Genomic DNA, 15,856 nt, shown 5'->3' with positions numbered 1-15,856 from the left:
CGACTATTTCTCCATTCAAACTCCCAAAACAGGAGCAAAAATATACAGACAGATTGAATTAATAATAATAGCCCGAGCCTCTTGTTCCACCAAACAGGATCACTCTGGAGGACAATGATGTTTTTGACACTCTCTGTCAGAAAGGCTTATTCCTAATAAGGTTTTGGATCATCACAGATATCCACACAAAAGAAATCAGGCTAAAGAGTATATTTAGGTTGCAAGTTCCAGATCTTGTTTATTTATAAAGCAATAAATATTCAAAGAAGCACAAATACATTGCACGGGTATGTGTAAACAAACTGTACAATAACTGAACCGAAGTTCAGGAAGGATTACTGGGGAGAAAGACTTCAAGAAGCATGTCATCCTGAGTGGGAGAAAAGTGGAAGGAAGGGAGGAAGAGGATTAGAAGCACTTGCGGTGGACAATTGAAGGACCAGCCTCATCATATTCCTGTTTACTGATCCACATCTGCTGGAAGGTTGAAAGAGATGCTAAGATAGAGCCCCCGATCCAGACTGAATATTTCCGCTCAGGAGGAGCAATGATCTGAAAGGAGGAACAAAGAGAAGATTCTCAACAGAAGCTAAATCAGCACTGGCTTTCTAATCCACATGACACACATTGGCCTCAATTGAATAGGTCTTTAGTATAGTGTTAAGAACAGCATGAAGACATATGCCATCACAGCACTACAGAACCTCTATGCAGAATTGCAACACAGAGTAATACATGTGGACAAACACTAATTTGCACAATGACCAACAGCAATGCACAATGCATAATAAATATGGAGGAAAGGGGGAAGCAGAACGGGGCAGGAGAAGAAGCATTGTGCAATGCTGTAGATCCTCAATATGAGAATTGCACAACTTTGTGCTCCATGGTTCTTCACTTCTGCCATTGTCTATGGGATTCATGTATTTTGTAATGCTGAATTCTTTGAACTATGTGCCAATACACATGCATATGCCATTTTCAGAATTTGAACCACATTTTTTCTTATAACGCTGACGTCCCTATTGTGAGATGCTCGTCAAAGGAGTCTCCCCTGCTAAAATAGGGCTTATCTCTCCATGAGAAAATGTCAAAACTCCAATACTGTAGATCCAAAATATTTTGGGACTTCAAACATGTCCTTTTACCTTGATCTTCATAGTGCTGGGAGCCAAAGCAGTGATTTCTTTCTGCATACGATCAGCAATACCAGGGTACATAGTGGTGCCACCTGAGAGTACATTGTTAGCATACAGATCTTTACGGATGTCAATGTCACACTTCATGATGCTGTTGTAGGTAGTCTCATGAATTCCAGCAGATTCCATTCCTTGAGAAGACAGAAGGGAAATGGGTGAGTCATTGAAAGACAAAGCATGGAAATGAAGTCTTGTCATGTAAAGCCTGCCAATATGTCAAAAGGAGGCTTAAAACATAAGAAACTGTTTGACTTATCAAGAATCTGTCATAAAATAGAGAAAAGTCTAAGTTAAAATAAGGTGTCAGAAAACAGGATGTATTTTGACAAATCAATCAGAAAATGGGGCAGAGTGTTAATTTACTCCTTTTTCTCATCTTGTTATAACAGGGAGAGACAAAGTATAATCATCCAAATGAAAAACTGCAGCTCCCGTCTGCCATAGCCTGCAAAAGAATGATGAGAGACAGAACCAAAGAACATTGAAAAATGGCATTGTGCCCTCCCTTGTGTTTATAGTGCAGAAATCTGAATCTGCACAAGGAGAATTATGCAACATTTATTGGACATAACTAAAGATGGCGGAAGCATAACTACCAACCACAGATATTCTTGTTGACTCAATTAGATTTCTGAGCTCATTTTTCTAGGGCGTTTGGGACTATTTGAACCAGAAAACAAAAGAATAATGCTGTATGAACTAATATTTTGCCTAGATGTTGGGTGGAAGCAGTTCCCAACATGTTCCCAACATAAATATATTACATAGCAAAATTTTCTTGCCCGGGCTCATTTGATTTTATGTGACATAAGACAAGATAGTGGCAACAGACCAGCTGATTGCTTTCATAGCGAGGACTTCAAGGGAGAGAACTGATGAGCCTTCAAGGTGCAATAAATTATGTTAGCAACTGATTTGAAAGAGGATACATGCAGAGGTCATGTTTGTGAGGGCAACAGATGATGAAAGAATGAGAAGGAGCTTAGCTGCAAACATGGGGAGAAAATCCATCAGAAATAAGAATTCATGGATGGGATGCCAAAGTATTAGTTGACAGGTGGCCTTCTATAAGTGAGTTGACACTTGATCCGTGACAAGACGGCAGCTGATGAACAACTGCATTAAACCTCTTATGCTTATAACATTTGTTGCATCCAGCAGATTTATTGGATAGAGAGGAAAGAAATTTCCATGTCGGTTATGTCAAAGGTTGGTCTTAGGGAACATGAATCCACACTGGCTTTCAAGGTCCAAAAAGTCACTTAGTAGGCATAGCATTCAGGCACTACTGCTTCACCACTATATCCATTCATTTCAATGGTTTTGCTGCAGATTTGCTACAGCAAATATGCCTGCAGTTAAAGGAGGTAACACAATCACATCACTCAGTAATATGCCCTGTTCTTTCAGATGTTTGTGGCCTAAAATGGCTGATTTTTTTAAGAACAGAAAGAAATGAGGGAGGTGGACAAGATGTTAAAACTCAGTATTTAATCAAAACTATCCACGATTAATTGATATTAGCACATAATTAATCCAGAGTACAATTCTGGATTTCAGAATTTAGAGGGGTGGGAGCAAATAAGATGTTTTAGAAGTGGAGACAAATTTCTGCAAGATCTGAATACCCTGATGGTTGAATTGGTATATTAAAATGCACATTGTACACTGTGGCTATATCCTTTCTTTGCACCTTACAATATTTACAGTGGTATGCCTATTATGGGGCTCTCCTACTGATCTTGAAAATAAAGGCATTCACACCTTTGGCATACCTAAGTAGGGCATGAGCCATTTAATTCTTTGTGACTAGGGAACTGTACAGAGATGTAGATATCTCTTAGGAGTAATCACATGGAACTAGAAATGAAGAAGAGGGGATTATCCATCTCTCCACTCCACTGGTGTAATTAGTTATTTTGCTGATGAGGAATGAACCTCACATTGCTGGATAATGAAAGTTAATTTAATTAAGATGAAAGACCAAGAGGATAAAGATATTAGGCCGTTGGCTTAGATGTCCATATTTGTCATCAGAATAGATGCAGTAACTCTACACAGGTTACAAATGCCCCTAAAAATAGCAGACTCATGTAATGCAGGGGTTTTGCAATGTAATGGAAATCTGTCAATGTCAACATGGGGAGCTCTGCAGCTGCTGCCTACCAGGCCTCATTTTTCTACTGTGTCTTCAACAATTAAAAATGTTACTGTTTCATTCCTCAGTTTACAAGAAGCTGTATAAAGTGTTTGAATGAGATTATTTGTTGTCCTAAAGGCTTCATTATCTCTTGTTAAAATTAACCGCCTACAGAAGCTTCATTGAAGAGGACCTTGTCAGTAACCGTGCTCACAATTCGACATCTTTTAGGTTGGATCTAATTGAGGCTAGACTTAGTGTTTGAAAGTAATTTACTGAATAACCTTTCACAAAGTGCCACTAAGTAATCTGTTACAATTAATGTTATTTCTGTTCAAAGTGTTTTGTTGCATTCCTCATTAGGGACTTGTTTTTTTCCTATTACTTTTGTTCAGATGAATGCTTCTTAAACTGTCTGATATGACCCACCAGCATTTTTTTTTCACAGTGTGCCAGGAACCAGTAACATCTTTGCATTATGTTATAATCATAGTGGCATACTTATCTGTCAACTGGCTCTGATGGCTCATGGACCAGCATCATTTCGCAGACCACTAGATTCAGACTGGTGAAGTCCATGTTCTTCTAACACCACTAACTATAGTTACTCTTAGTCCCTGGTTTAATTGTAGTTTATTTATTTTACTATATTTATTCCTTTTATAAGCACATTGCCTTAAGCACTCAATGAGCAGAAGACCAATCCAAAACTATAATAAATTATTCAAAATAATAATATATTATGCTAAATCAACAAATAGTAAAGGCCAGTTGAAGTAATTTGGGCCTAAGTGTTGCATCCATAAGAACACTTACCGATAAAAGATGGTTGGAAGAGAGTTTCAGGACAGCGGAAACGTTCGTTCCCAATTGTGATGACTTGGCCATCAGGCAATTCATAGCTCTTCTCTAGAGAGGAGGAGGAGGCTGCTGTAGCCATTTCATTCTCAAAATCCAGAGCGACATAGCAAAGCTTCTCCTTAATGTCACGGACAATCTCACGTTCAGCTGTAGGCACAAACCCAGACATTCACAGCAGGAAAGGAAAAACGCAGGGCAAAAAGAAGTAAAACCAAGGAAAAATAAAGGAGAAGGATGCCTCCACTCTTCTAAGATATTTCTGTTTGGGGTATGCTTAGCTTTTAAAAGGAAAGCTCTTAACTCAAAAGGAATGCAGCAAACAAAGAAGTCTTGGAGAATGAAGCAAGATGGATGATGCCAGGTTAGTATTAAAGGGTTTTTTTGAGGGGGGGGGGGAGAATTTGAATTTTTTTTAAAAAAAAAACATTTTCATCTTGGGGTTTGGAAATTACTGGAAATAATTCAATTGTCTCTTGAGGTTAAATCTTATGTGAGTTGGACATAGAATTGAAAAATGAAAGGGTACCACCATGCCTCCCCAAACACAACTTATTTTTGTTCTCATTTTTGGAAGCTTAGCATGAGTGGGCCTGGTTAATACTTGAATGGTATTAAACTCTAGGTAGGCCTGGGGGGAAAAATCTTTCCTGAAATCCTGGATAACTGGCTGTCTAAACTGACATTTTTTGATTTAGATGAAATGGGAATGGTGCAGATTTGATCTGACACAATAACACTATGAACTTCGATTTTAAACTTCCAGAACAGAATATTATTACATGTTAATGCTTTATAATAATGGCTTAGACTCACAAACTTTGGATTTTAATGGCAGTGTAACGTATGGGTTAGATCTGGATTACACCATACTTAGAGCCATGGAAATCCAATGGACTTTCAATGAGGCTTATCTTAGTATGACTTAGGGTTCATCTATACTGCAGAATGACACCACTTTAGCTGCCATGGCTCAAAGCTATGGAGGTGCAGTTTTACAAGGTTTTTAACCTTCTATGCACTAAAGTACTTTCTTATCTGCCTCTCCCCAAGGCGGGTTTAAAACATAGCTAAAAACACATTCCATTGCATTAAGCTATGATCGTTAAAATGTCATCAAACTTTAGATGCATTCTAAATCTGGATTCATTCCAATGTATTCAAATTATTAGATTCATAAATATTTTCCAGATGAATCTACGTACAGGCTGTGGACTATTTTTTTTTTCAAGAAAGTTTCTGAGTGACTCTCAGAAACGTTGGTTGTGACATGTCGAAATGAGCTTGAACAGTGCTTACCAGTTGTGACAAAGGAATAACCACGTTCTGTCAGAATCTTCATGAGGTAGTCGGTCAGATCCCTGCCAGCCAGGTCCAAGCGCATGATGGCATGAGGAAGAGCATAACCTTCATAGATAGGAACATTATGCGTAACGCCATCTCCTGAATCCAGGACAATGCCTGCCAGACAGAAATTAACAAGATCACATAAGTTCATACTTATTAATGGTCAGAAAAGATGAAGCCTTTCAATAAGCAGCAAAGAAGATCTAAAGACTATATATGCAGCTCGATCACCTGAAAAGTCCGTGATACAATTGAAAACTATTCTGAATGGTGAGATTTTTCATTTAAAAGTTCTCTTAGTGTCTCATCACTGACCACTACAGAGAAAGAGAAGATTCCCTTAAAGAAGATTCTCCCTGTGTTGTTGAATGCTTTTATGGCCGGAATCACTGGGTTGCTGTGAGTTTTCCAGGCTGTATGGCCATGTTCCAGAAGCATTCTCTCCTGACGTTTCACCCAGATCTATGGCAGGCGTCCTTAGAGGTTGTGAGTTCTGTTGGAAACTAGGCAAGTGAGGTTTATATATCTGTGGAATGTCCAGGGTGGGAGAAAGAACTCTTGTCTGCTTGAGGCAAGTGTGAATGTCACAACACACCTCTCAACCTCTGAGGATGACTGCCATAGATGTGGGTGAAATGTCAGGAGAGAATTTTTCTGGAACATGGCCATACAGCCCAGAAAACTCACAGCAACCCAAGATTCTCCCCCTTTTAAAGTATATTATTTAGCTGCAACAACATTGCTTTTTAAAACTGTATTTGAATACACAAAAGTGCACACTGCAGATTAGTTACTAATCTGTATTATGTAACTGCCCACTTCATACACATACATTGTTATTGTATGCCTTCAAGTCATTCCCAATTTATAGTGATCCTAATGCGAACCTATCAAAGTTTTCTAGGGCTGAGAGTGTTTGACATGCCCGAGGTCACCCAATGGGTTTCAATAGCCACGAGGAATCCTGCTCTCCAAAGTCTGAGCCCAATGCTCAAAACACTACACCTGGCTCTCAGCCTTATTATATTATTATTACACTGAAATAGGAGTTCCTCATCAACAGCATCAATGAACAGTCTCCTCCTCAGCCCAACATTAGCTATTCAGTTACCAAGTCAGAGGAATTTACATCCTTGACCCTGTTTCGACAGTGGAATAAAAATAAAAAGACATGGGAAAGTATGGGAGAAAGCCACATAACTATGTCTATTGAGTCTCTCCACCATCATCACCCTACCACTGCCAAGTCTTTCTTTTTTAGGACTTTCTTTGGACAACTGAATTGAGTCTTTGGTCACAAATATTGTATCAAAACGTTGATGTTATGGCAGAACATGAGATGGATAAGCAGTTGAAATGGAACTGCCATAACCTATTAAGGATTGTTCTAAGCTCAAAGCATCAGCTCAAAGATTAGTAAAGGTACTTTTTTGGTCTATAGTTCCCAGAATCCTGAGCCAGTGTGGTCAGTGGGATTCGGTAAATTTTAGTCTCAGAAAAAAGTAACTTTTATCATCTCTGACTATGCTAAAGTTTCAAACTTAAGGGAGAAGGGGGGATTCAAATTATCACTAGTAAATGAGTACAATTTTCCCAGCATTTTGAGAAAGAAAAATGACAAAGGAGTTAACTCTCTATGGTTGATGATTACACTATGTAACAAAATTTGAAAAAAAATCTGTTCCTGATTTGAAAGTATTATTTCCTGTTTAATCATGTGGTGCTTACTTTGAAAGTAGTTGTTATACTCCAGAAACTTTGTTTTTGTGGCTGCCACAAACTATGTTGAATTGTGCTGTAGGATGTCCCACAAAAACCATGTTTTGGCAGTTTAATACACTTTCCCCATGTTTTTATGATAGAACCAATTAGGAAATGACATTTATAATCCAAGAACAAAATCTGGGTTACCTAGACTGGATCTACAGTGAAATATTATGCAGATTCTTAAAGCAGATAATTCAGATTGTCTGTTTTGAACTGGATTATAGGAGTCTACACTGCAATATAATCCAGTTTAAAGCAAATAATTTATATTTTATATAACAGTATAGATGAGATCTTAGGGCCTTTCCACACATCCCTATATCCCAGAATATCAAGACAGAAAAACCCACATTATCTGAGTGTGGACTCAGATAACCCAGTTCAAAGCAGATACTGTGGAATTTTCTGTCTTTATATTCTGGGATATAGGGCTGTGTGGAAGGGCCCTGAGTGTTACTGAAGTGTGACAAGGGATAGGATTGATTGACCCTTGTGGTCTCTTTCAAGATTCTGATTCTATGGTTTACACAGTGTCTGTGGACAGGGACAGGTTGACTTCTTACCTGTAGTACGCCCAGACGCATATAGGGACAGGACGGCTTGGATGGCCACATACATGGCGGGCACATTGAATGTCTCAAACATGATTTGGGTCATCTTTTCACGGTTAGCTTTAGGATTCAGGGGAGCCTCTGTGAGCAGGGTGGGGTGCTCCTCGGGGGCAACACGAAGTTCATTATAGAATGTATGGTGCCAGATTTTTTCCATATCATCCCAGTTGGTGATGATGCCATGTTCAATGGGATATTTCAAGGTTAGAATGCCTCTCTTGCTCTGAGCTTCATCCCCCACGTAGGAGTCTTTCTGACCCATACCAACCATAACACCCTAGAGGGCAGAAGAGACAAAAACGCAATGCCAGGCATTGTGAAACAGGGCATTAGAGAGGGCCTGTTGATTTACATCAACATGAGGAAAACAAAGAGAAAAAATACTGTGAAAATTTGCTTGTTCTTTAGTAACTTTAGTAACATCATCAGGAGCAAAACTTTTTCAACTGCCCAGACTGTTAGTGTGACACAGAAAACACACAACTGGCTGCATCGACACCAGACTTTGGCAAACTTTGGCCCTCCAGTGTTTTGGATTTCAACTCCCACAATTTCTAACAGCCTCAGAACCTTTCCTTTTCAAAAGGAAGGGGCCTCGGGCTGTTAGGAATTGTGGGAGTTGAAGTCCAAAACACTGGAGGGCCAAAGTTTGCCCATGCCTGATCTACACTGTACAATCAATGCAGTTTGACACCATTAGAACTGCCATAGCCTAATGTTGTGGAATCAAGGGAGCTGTAGTTTTGCAAGGTTCTTAGCTTTCTCTACCAAATGATGCTGATGCTGCGGCAGTAGATCAGTGGTTCCCAGCCTGTGGTCTGTGGGCCACCAGTGGTCCCCAAGAACTAAAATATGATCCATGGCCTCACAGTTACTCACCGTTGCAATAAAGTGGCTGGTCTTGCGAAACCCTTTACAGGCAACGGGGAGAGGTTGACTACTCACAAAAAGCACAACAACAAGCCTCCTGACTGCTGCTTCTCCTCCTTCTCCCTTGCCCCAAGCAGAGCCATTCTATGTGGCACCTGGAAGTGGGAGCACCTTGGTATCTTCGTTTTTAGGTCTGTTCCTGGGGTTATTTAGGGTGCTGATTCAGAAAATTGCATTGGGTAGACCACATCAGCTCTAGATTATGGTTTTCTGAAGGTGAGCAGATGTCAACTGAGTTGTTGTGCACTTTCCAAGTTGTATGGCCATGTTCAGAAGCATTCTCTCCTGACGTTTCACATGCATCTATGGCAGGCATCCTCAGAGGTTGTGAGGACCGCACAACAACCAGTGATTCTGGCCATGAAAGCCTTCAACAGATGGTGACTACTGGATGGCATATGTTCTGCATTAGAAACTAGAGCTGATGTGCTCTATCCAATGCAATTTTCTGAATCAGCACAACAAATAACCAAACAAAATCTAGAGTTGACCAAAAACCGATTTGTAACCCATTTGGTACTAATGTTTGGGAGTGGTCTCTGGTCAAGTGGTCCCTGCTCAAAAAAAAAAAATCTTGGGAACCACTACAGTAGATGCTGAATTCCTGGATTCAATATTCCTGGAAATTGAGAGCTGGCTGCAGCTCATTAGAGCTAAGAATCTCCAGGACCAATTAAACGGTTCCAGCCCAGCTTACTTGTCCTAACGCATTTCTCCTTATGAACCTTCTAGGACTCTAAGATCTTCTGGAGAGGCCCTGCTCTCGCTCTCACCATCTTCACAGATCCGGTTGGTGGGGACAAGAGACAGGGCCTTCTCAGCGGTGGCCCCTTGGCTGTGGAACGCCCTTCCTAGAGACATTAGATCGGCCTCCTCCCTCCTAACATTTTGAAAACAAGTCAAAACCTGGCTTTTCAAGCAAGCTTTTGCAAATGCAGTGTAACTGGCAAATTTAGACCTATGGAATGACTGGACGATGCAATTGGGAAATGTTTTTAGTAATGAGACACTGAGAATTTATGTTTTTACTGGTTTTATATGGTTTTATATTATACAAGCCATCCCCTGCCATGAGTTGCTGTGGCCCAGTCTGTGTATACATGCTTTGTGTGTATATATATTTGTGTATATGTGTATATATGGGTGTTTGCGTGTATATGTGTGTGTGTGGTATTGCATATGTGTTGTAATGTGGGTTTTTTTGCTTTTTAAGTCCCTCCACTGTGTTTTTCAGTGTTTTTATGAATGATGGTCACTCGTTGGCCTAATACGTGTATTGTGTCAAAATTTGGTGTCAATTCGTCCAGTAGTTTTTGAGTTATGCTAATCTCACAACCTAACATTACATTTTTATTTATATAGATGTTAATTGTTTTTAATAGTAATTTATGTTGTTGGGGGCATCGAATTGTGCCAACTGTAAACCGCCTTGAGTCACCTTCAGGCTGATAAAGGCAGTATATAAAGGCAGTAAATAAATAAATAATAATAAATAAGGTAAAGATTTTCCCCTGACATGAAGTCCAGTCGTGTCCGACTCTGGGGTGTGGTGCTCATCTCCATTTCTAAGCCGAAGTGCCGTACCTTCTCGCTGGGGTGGTACCTATTGATCTACTCACATTTGCATGTTTTTGAACTGCTAGATTGGCAGAAGCTGGGGCTGACTGCGGAAGCTCACTCCGCTTCCCGGATTCGAAGCTGCGACCTTTCGGTCAACAAGCTCAGCAGCTCAGCAGCTTTAACCCACTGTGCCATCATAATAAATAAATAAATTACAAATCCCTGGTTTCCAGAGGATGGAGCCTAGCTGCTAAAGTGGTATGGGATGCTATCCATATCCAAGTGCCAGAGTTACATAACAAATCTGGGGGCACTCTTGTCTTAACCGGAAACCAATGCTTGTGGTGTTGAATGCAAGGAACATGGATTGGGGAGGAGGGCTTTCGGTCGCCTTTCAAGACTTCCAGGAGCCACAAGTCCCTTTTGGACCACTAGTTTCTCTGTCTAGAAGCGCGGCCAGACGCTTGCAGGGGCGGAAGTGGAAGGGGGGGGGGGGCTGAGCCCTTCTTACCTGATGCCTGGGGCGCCCCACGATGGAAGGGAAGACGGCTCTTGGCGCATCGTCGCCCGCGAAGCCCGCCTTGACCAGCCCCGAGCCATTGTCGCACACCAAGGCGGTGGTCTCCTCGTCGTCGCACATCGTGGCAAGGAAGCCGGGAACTGCGGGGCAAGAGAGGCAGCCAGGCCTAACAGTTAGAGCCTCGTGGGTCCCGGTACCCTCCCCAACCCCCTCCCCTTGGAAAACACAAACAAAACAAACACCCCGCACTGTAGGGAGTTCATGTGGGGACCGTGCTATGCTTTGACCGAGAGTGGGCTGTTATGTTACTCTATTCCAGGGAAGGGAAGCAGGATCCTACGATTTCGTCACACTAGAGAATGAATCCACTTTAAATCCGGGTTCTGCCTCCTGCAGAATTCTGGAGTTTGTAGTTTAGTGAAGAGTTGTTAAAGGCTCCTCCCTAAACTACAAACCCCCAAATTCCGCAGGAGGCAGTAACCGGATTTAAAGTGGATTCATTCTCTAGTGTGAAGAGTGTTTTGGGGGGGTTCATAAAGGCACTGTTCCTGGAAGTTAAGCAGAGTCCTCCCTCGTTAGTTCGGTGTGCCCTTCCACACAGCCCTATATGCAGGAAATCCCACATTGTATTGTCGAAGGCTTTCATGGCTGGAATCACTGCGTTGTTGTAGGTTTTTTCGCGTTATATGGCCATGTTCTAGAGGCATTCTCTCCTGACGTTTCACCTGCATCTATGGCAAGCATCCTCAGAGGTTGTGAGGTCTCACAAACCTCACAACCTCTGAGGATGCTTGCCATAGATGCAGGCGAGACGTCAGGAGAGAATGCCTCTAGAAAGAACATGGCCATATAGCCCGAAAAAATCTACAACAACCCAAATCCCACATTGTCTGCTTTGAACTGGGTTATCTGAGTCCACACTCGGATAATGTGGGATTTTCCGCCTTGATATTCTGGGATATATGGCTGTGTGGAAGGGCCCTTGGATGGGCGGCCTCCCACGGACGCCAGCTACTGTGGACCTTGGGGCGCATATGACTGCAATGCAGACCACACAGCCATTGGGCTTCCAATAAATGTATAAACATGTGAGGGGAAGTCCTAGGGAGGAGGGAGCAGGCTTGTTTTCTGCTGCTTTGGAGACTAGGGGACATTCCACACAGCCCCATATCTCAGAATATCAAGGCAGAAAATTCCACATTATCTGACTGTGGACTCAGATAACGCAGTTCAAAGCAGATATTGTGGGATTTTTGCCTTGATATTCTGGGATTTGGACTGTGTGGAAGGGCCCAAGGATGCGGAACAATGGCTTCAAAACTACAGGAAAGAAAGGAGATTCCACCTGAACATTAGGAAGAACTTCCTCACTGTTCAGCAGTGGAACTCTCTGCCCTGGATTGTGCCCTTCTTGGAGGCTTTTAAGCTGAGGCTGGGTGGCCATCTGTCGAGGGTGTTTTTAATGTGATTTTCCTGCTTCTTGGCAGGGGTAGACTGGATGACTCACGAGGTGTCTTCCAACTCTATGACTATATTGTCGAAGGATTTTATGTCCGGAATCACTAGGTTGCTGTAATTTTTTCGGACTGTATGGCCATGTTCCAGAAACAATCTCTCCTGAAGTTTCGCCTGCACTTATGGCAGGCGTCCTCAGAGGTGGAACAGACCCCACAACCTCTGGGGATGCCTGCCATAGATGAAGGCGAAATGTCAGGAGAGAATGCTTCTGGGACATGGCCATACAGCTCGAAAAACTTAGAGCAACCCAACTCTATGATTCTATGAATGCCGTTTGACACTCATTTAACTGCCATGGCTCAATGCTAGGAGAGCCTGAGATTTGTAGTTGGTTTTTGTTTGTTTTTTCGTGTCAGGCACAACTTGAGAAACGGCAAGCCGCTTCTGGTGAGAGCGAATTGGTCGTCTGCAAGGATGTTGCCCAGGGGACGCCCGGATGTTTTGCTGTTGGGTGAGGCACCAGCCTTCTTGGGCAGAGAAGGCTAAAGACCTTGCCAAACTACATTCCCAAGGATTCCACAGCAACAGCATTGAGCCATGGCAGGTTGAAATGGCGCCAAACTGCATTCACCTGACGTTCGGCAACCTCGAGTCACTCCGTTCAAGTTCGGACTAGAATTCAGAACGGAGAAGGAGGGAGAAGCTTGAAACCACCAAGGTAAAGTTTGAGCGCAGGGACACACGAAGGAGAAAGGTGACTATCATCGCACTTGAGAATGAATCCACTTTAAATTCAGTTTCTGCCTCTTTTGTAGGTTTTTTCGCGTTATATGGCCATGTTCTAGAGGCATTCTCTCCTGGGACTTGTCGTTTAGAGAGGAGCCTTTAACAGTCTCACTAAACTACAAACCCCAAAATTCTGCAGGAGGCAATAACTGGATTTAAACTGGGTTCATTCTCTAGTGTGATAAACAGGCACTGTCAAGATTTGATGCAGCCGTCTTTTCCCCTAAAGAAAGAGGACATGGGAAACACCCAAAGCCCAAAGTCTGGGAGCTGTAATCGAATTATATTACATTCGAATTATATTACAGTCATATGTGCCCCAAGGTCACCCATAACAACCCCATTGGGGAAGAAGCTCCGCTAAGAGGTCCAAATGCAGCGGTAATGAGACACGCGTCTACAGTCTTGCTGCGTTCACACGTGCGCTCCCAAGAGCAGGAGAGCGAGGCTGGATAGACTTGCCTGGATTTCGGAGACTAAAGCCAGGACTTCTTTTTAAGCTTGGGCTGCAATTAGCAAGGGAATGCTAGGCATCTTAAACTGTCGAGAATGAATGCACTTCGAACTGCTATGACTCTAATCTAGGGAATCCTGGGAGTTATAGTTTCGCAAGCACAGGCTTGGTGCCTTGCTAAAGGACTTATCTCCAAGGATTGCAAGGCTAGATTTCGGAGGCTAAAGAGGGACTCCTTCCACTTTGCACTTTGAATTGAAACGCAATTTGAATGGCTATGGCTCCAATCTAGGGAATCCTAAGAGTTATAGTTTCGCAAGCACGGGGTGTTGGTGCCTCACTAAAGGACACATCTCCAAGGATTCCCGTTGTATTGCGCCATGGCAAAGAAAAGGGTGCCAAACTGTGTAGATGCCCCCGAAATGCATTCAATATTATCCTAAACTGCATTCATTCTAGGGCAGGCATTGGCCAACTTGGGCCCTCCAGGTGCTTGGACTTCAACTCCAAAGCACCTGGACATGTGGACAAGCGGCTGAGGGGGAAAAGGAAGGGGCCTGAGGCTGTTAGGAATGGTGGGAGTTGAAGTCCAAAGCACTTGGAGGGCCCAAGTTGGCCCATGCCTGTTCTACGGTATAGATGCTCTGCAAACTGCCAAACCATCCCCCAAATGCTGGCCAGTTGGTAGGGCTCCTAGGTTCCAAATGCGGGGCTTGGTGGGCTTTGTGGCGGGCAGGAGGCGCTGTCCCTCGGACTACTCACCAAGCTGAGCCCTGTCCTGCGAGGGGATTCCTCAGCGCCACCGGCTCCTCGTGGGGTGTCCGCTCCAAAGGCGGCGGCAGCAGCCTCCCCGCTTTATACCCGGCGTGGCCTCGGTGTCACTCGGGGCCTCCGGAGAGGCCAGCCAAGCACCTTGCCCTTATTTGGTCGCCTTCGGGCCACCGAGGAGCGGCGAGGCCATGAATGGGAGTCGGGCAGGCGAAGGGGGCAGCCGGGCGACAGAGTCAGGGGGCCCACAGCCCTTGTAAGGAAAAGCCCACGGGGAGCCCAGGGCGATGGCCAAATAGGGGAACTCCGGGTGGGTTGGGATTCTTTCCCCCCCAAAGAGAGGAGTGGGAGGTCAGGGGAATGCGGGGGCATCATCTCACCCACTTCTGGAGACGAGTTGGAAAAAAGGAATCACTCAAAATAAAGGATCGATGAATAGGAAGGACTCTCTCTCTGCGCCTTGTGTGTGTGTTTTTCTTTCATCCAAAGACTCCAGAAAGAGCCATGAATTAAGCTCCGGCTGCCACCCAGTCTGGCATGTGTCACTGCAAAGTGGAGATCAGCAACTGGACAAAGGGCAGCATGGGCCCAGCCAGTGTAGGTCTGCTTATTGATTTGTTTTCCTCAGTATATCCCACCTTTCTCCCATTCATCACATCACAGGAGGGTTCTTCAAAAAGTTTCCACACTTTTAAAAAAACCTCTTAGAACAGTGGTTCTCAACCTGAGGCCCCCAAATGTTTTTGGCCTCCAACTCCCAGAAATCCCAGCCAGTTTACCAGCTGTTAGGATTTCTGAGAGTTGAAGGCCAAAAACATCTGGGGACTCCAAGTTGAGAACCACTGTCTTAGAATCAAAGAGTTGGAAGAGACCTCATGGGCCATCCAGTCCAACCCCCTGCCAAGAAGCAGGAAAATTGCATTCAAAGCACCCCTGACAGATGGCCATCCAGCCTCTGTTTAAAAGCTTCCAAAGAAGGAGCCTCCATCACATTGTGGGACAGAGAGTTCCACTGCTGAATGACTCTCAGAGACAGAAAGTGCTTCCTAATGTTCAGATGGAATCTCCTTTCTTGTAGTTTGAAGCCATTGTTCCACGTCCTAGTCTCCAGGGCAGCAGAAAACAAGCTTGCTCCCTCCTCCTTATGACTTCCTCTCACCTATTTATTCATGACTATCATGTTTCCTCTCAGTCTTCTCTTCTTCAGGCTAAACATGCCCAGCTCTTTAAGCCGCTCCTCATAGGGCTTGTTCTCCAGACCCTTGATCATTTTAGTCACCCTCCTCTGAACACATTCCAGCTTATCAATATCTGTCTTCAATTGTGGTGCCCAGAATTGGACACAAATATTCCTGGTGTGGTCTAACCTATGCAGAATAGAGGGATAGCATGACTTCCCTGGATCTTATTATTTATTTGCTACACTTATATATTCCACTTTTCTCCCCATGAGTGGGG

The 15,856-nt window shown here is 43.4% G+C and overlaps 1 protein-coding gene across 1 annotated transcript; it reads right to left on the bottom strand.

The window, feature by feature from the left end:
• Positions 1–212: 212 nt before the first annotated feature.
• Positions 213–14,489, bottom strand: ACTC1 (actin alpha cardiac muscle 1). The gene is made up of 7 exons (XM_060759817.2): positions 14,393–14,489; positions 10,924–11,072; positions 7,875–8,199; positions 5,497–5,658; positions 4,156–4,347; positions 1,149–1,330; positions 213–552 (listed from the first exon to the last, which is right to left on the bottom strand). Exons 2-7 carry the CDS (start codon positions 11,050–11,052, stop codon positions 409–411), a joined length of 1,134 nt encoding a protein of 377 aa, XP_060615800.1. The 5' UTR covers positions 11,053–11,072; positions 14,393–14,489; the 3' UTR covers positions 213–408.
• Positions 14,490–15,856: the final 1,367 nt, after the last annotated feature.

This window comes from Anolis sagrei, chromosome 1, assembly GCF_037176765.1.
Source record: "Anolis sagrei isolate rAnoSag1 chromosome 1, rAnoSag1.mat, whole genome shotgun sequence".
Lineage (NCBI taxonomy): Eukaryota > Metazoa > Chordata > Lepidosauria > Squamata > Dactyloidae > Anolis > Anolis sagrei.
Note: the sequence above shows the minus strand (reverse complement) of the source record. Positions and strands in the feature narration are given on the sequence as shown.